Here is a 3,976-nt window from a genome sequence, read left to right on the forward strand (position 1 = left end):
TATACTCTCTCTCTCTCTCTCTCTCTCTCTCTCTCTCTCTCTCTCTCTCTCTTCTCTCTCTCTCTCTTTCTCTCTCTACTTATCTCTCTAATTATTTTAATAATCCTACAAAATTATTTTCAAATCCATATCTAGCTAAGATTTTTTAGCAGAATTTTTTTCATGAATAGGGAGTTTTTCCAATAACGTGAATCCAGATATGGTGAATGTTAAAGTCACGTTATTTTTTTCTTAATTAGTTGTTAAGAAGAAAATAACCTGATTTTAGCGTTACCATATCTGAATAAACGATATTGCAAAAACTTCCCAATACTTCGCATCTTTTACCATAAAAATTGATTGTAATTTTATACGAGGTGCTCCACTTTCTATTTATATTACCATACAGAGCGCAAAGGGTTAATATAACCAAAACACACACGGGCGAATGTTCTGAATCGTTGAATATCTCCTCGTTATTCTTTTTTTTTTTCATGCGTCAATACGAGAGTCGTAAACGGCGGAGGTGCACCACTGCGTTTGAGTATAAACTGCGTTAAATGGGACGCGTGCCGCGCGGTTATTGGAAGATTGGACGCTTTATCGGACATTTTTTTACATTCCTTTGCATCCGCGCCTATCAATACCCCAAGATTGCCCGATGTAATTCCAACCCGAATGCTGCAATCCAACCCTTCATTTTTTGTTGTCATATTTCTGTTACGATTGGTGAAAATATCTTTTACCTTTTCCCTTTTTTTCTTCTCTTTGTTTGTGTAAACCTTTGCGGCGCGACAGATTTATAATAGAATACGAAGATGGAATTTTAAGATAATAATTAATATGGGCAACTAGCACTTGATTAAAAGAGATAGAATTAAATACGAAACGTAGATATGGAATCTAAAAAATATGTGGAGAGAAATACGGAATAAAATAAATTAGAAAATAAATTTAATTTATCAGACATTTATCCTGTTATTTGCGATGTTTGTCGTATAGAAAGAAGAAACTCTAATTGACAGATATGGTAGGTAAGTTGGCAACGTCCGTCGTCGATTCGCAATTCTTCGTAAAAGTCGATTGCCAATTAGTTGCGAACGAGAATCGTCCTTGGAAAGATCGATCTTGGATTAATTGATAATTGGCCTTTATAGAAAATCTGGCGAGTTGTCAGCGGCTACGTGCCAACTAATCCGCTTTTAATCAACTAGATCCAGACTTCTCTGTGCGACAAAATCGCGTTGAAATAATAGGTATATGTATGCGCAGAGATCATTGCTTACTAAATTGTTTATGGAATCGAAACTCGTTTACGATGTTTTTAATCTGATATTCTGTAATATTCTGTAACATTTCACGTACACAAGCATTTTTCCTTCCTCTCCTCCGAAAGAAACTATCGAGAAATAATTACTATGATTTGTTGACTTTATTTGTGTGCCTCTTGCCATTTCTTTTTTCTGACAAATTCCTCTGGATGTGAAGAGAACGACCATCACATGCATCCATCCATACGAGGTCGTTGGAAAATGCAATGATTTCAGACCCGAACATCCCTGAGACCGGCGAGCAGGCCGCAAGAGCATTGCACAGCATCAATGACGATGAGTGTTGCTTCCACGTATGCTCCGAAGATACCAAAGAGGGTATCTGCACCAAATGCGAGGAGCCGTGGAAACATGGCAAGTTTCAGGATCCCGCGACGGCACCCCAGTGCGAGCCCCCAGTAAATCTTCAATCTGGTTCTACAGGTAAACGCGACGAAAACTCTGAAAATCGATTAAAACAATTGACAAATTGTCAAAATTTTGATAAAAAATTCATAAAAGTAAAAAATCTTTATTTAAAAATTTTTCATCTATAAATTTTTTTATAATACAGTATTTATTTGTAAATACGTAAATTATGTGGATTTTTAAGTTTGCGAATATATTTCTGAGAGATTTGTGAGAATTATTTCTCTCTGGATAAATACAGAGTGTAGACAAAAAAATTCGATTAAGAATTGTGTTTAGTAAATTATTATCCAAATATTATAAGCAAGTTGATGTTATTTATCGTCAATTACTTGTAACAGTTTTGTTGAAGTACTTAAAAATTTATACTTAAAAATTTAACTAGATACTGAAGATAATTTTTGCTGAACTATCTGAATAAATTATGTTAGACGTTCAAGCATGATAAGCAGTGTTAAAAAATGTTGCCAAAGGTCGACATTGTTTTGACCGTAGGTCCGGGCTCGCAGCCGGGTCAACCGGAAACATCCACCGACGATCCGAACACCAGCACCATTCCTTCCTCGTCCAATACCACGGCATCTTCGACCACCGTCGGCCAAAAGGACACGGCATTCTGCGGTAGCGGCCGCATCGGTTCGATATCGAGCGCATCTTCGCTCGGTCGATCGAACCCATCGATTGTCCTTCAATTTTTCTGGCTTTGTTCAATTCTGATCACTCTCCCTGCGAACGCGTTGCAGTACAATATCCGTGTCCTGGAGTGTCCTTTTGGATTCCTTCGGTTAATCGGTTCCAGCCTACTCTTTTCGGGCACGTTTGTCCTATGGAGGGTCTTCAACGATGTTCGCGTTTCCTTTGATCCACACTCGACCGGGATCTATCGGTTTGCCGCCATACGTTGCCTCCTGTTCGTCCTCGGGATGCCCAGACGGGCGGTGATAAAGTGCCGTTGTCGCGGATGGTGGTGGTGGAGGTCCTGGAGGAGATCCAGCAGCCGGCACTTCCGCTGGAAATTCCTTCGTCGTTTTGGTGTCTCATCCCAGCGGTCCGTCTTGCGCGACGTGTCGATCGCTATCCTCGAGCTATTTCTCAAGTTTGCAGCAAAGTGTCGATGCCGCGATTGGTGGTGGCTGTGGCGTCGGTGGCGAAAGTACGGCTCGACAGGCGGGCAGTACACGAAGCTCATCCCTCGGAGAAAACGTCCAGTGATTTACAGGGCAGCACATCGACATCGCAGGAGAAGAAGAGATCTCTCCAGAGTTCTCAGGATAGACGTTGCAAGTTCAGCCAAATCGATCTCCAGGAAGGACCCGCCATAGAGTGGTCAGCTTCGCTTTCCTGAATACGCAGGATTGTATGGGTTTTCTTCTATCGCGGGATATTCGCGAAAGCTTGTCTTCACAGACACAGTGCCAGAGTTACTCGAGAAGCACCCAGACTCGATCGAAGCGAAACTCGATTGAGAACAAATCGACGTTGTGAAAACGTCGGATGAAATACGAGGAAGTATACGAAGGATCACACAAGGGATATCCCTGGGATATTACACGAGTAGAAAGAACACCAGCACTGCAAAGTAGTGAGGAAGTAGCAGAGTGCGAAAGGATCCAAGGATCAGATGAAGGAACGGCGGGCCGGTCTCGTCGACGACTTTGGTTTCGCTGACTAGAGCAAAAGAGGAAGGAAAGGGAGAATCAAGAACAACTTCATCAACAACAAAAACAACAAGAATAACTGAGAACGGGGGAAACGTAATGTCTAGAGCTAATGATAATAATACAATAATAAAGAATAAAACAAAATAAAATAATAAATAATAAATAATAATATAGTTAACAATAATGATAATGATGAGAAATAATAATAAAGATTAAATAATGAAGTAAACGATATAAATATATAAATATATAAATATATTATATATATAAAGAGAAACGATTGAAGAGTAATGTTAAAGTACACGATAGAATGATAACGACACAATTATTATTATATATTAAATTACGTTACACACGATGCGAGTGAGAGAGTGAAGAAATGAGAGAAGAAAGAAAGAGAAAGAGTAAGTGTGAATGTGTATGAGTGTATGAGAAAGAATGATAAAAAAAGGAAGAAAAAGAAAATAGATGCAGAATCCAACAAAAGGAGATGTGTAGGCACACAAAAGAACACATACACATTAGGGTATAAGTCGTTAAACTTTAATGAAGCAACATTAAAGAAAGAAAAACCGTAGATAGGTAGTTTCTTCGGCC

At 39.3% G+C, this 3,976-nt stretch overlaps 1 protein-coding gene across 1 annotated transcript in view; it reads left to right on the forward strand.

The window, feature by feature from the left end:
- LOC105622378 overlaps positions 1 to 3,040 on the forward strand; it is a 99,334-nt gene extending 96,294 nt beyond the window's left edge. Inside the window, exons 3-4 of the mRNA XM_012203802.1 lie at positions 1,527 to 1,733; positions 2,214 to 3,040. Of these exons, the coding sequence (XP_012059192.1) occupies positions 1,527 to 1,733; positions 2,214 to 3,040 (1,034 nt within the window). The remainder of the gene's footprint in view (positions 1 to 1,526; positions 1,734 to 2,213) is intronic.
- Positions 3,041 to 3,976: the final 936 nt, after the last annotated feature.

The sequence above is a fragment of the Atta cephalotes genome, assembly GCF_000143395.1.
Source record: "Atta cephalotes unplaced genomic scaffold scaffold00044, whole genome shotgun sequence".
Taxonomy (NCBI): domain Eukaryota; kingdom Metazoa; phylum Arthropoda; class Insecta; order Hymenoptera; family Formicidae; genus Atta; species Atta cephalotes.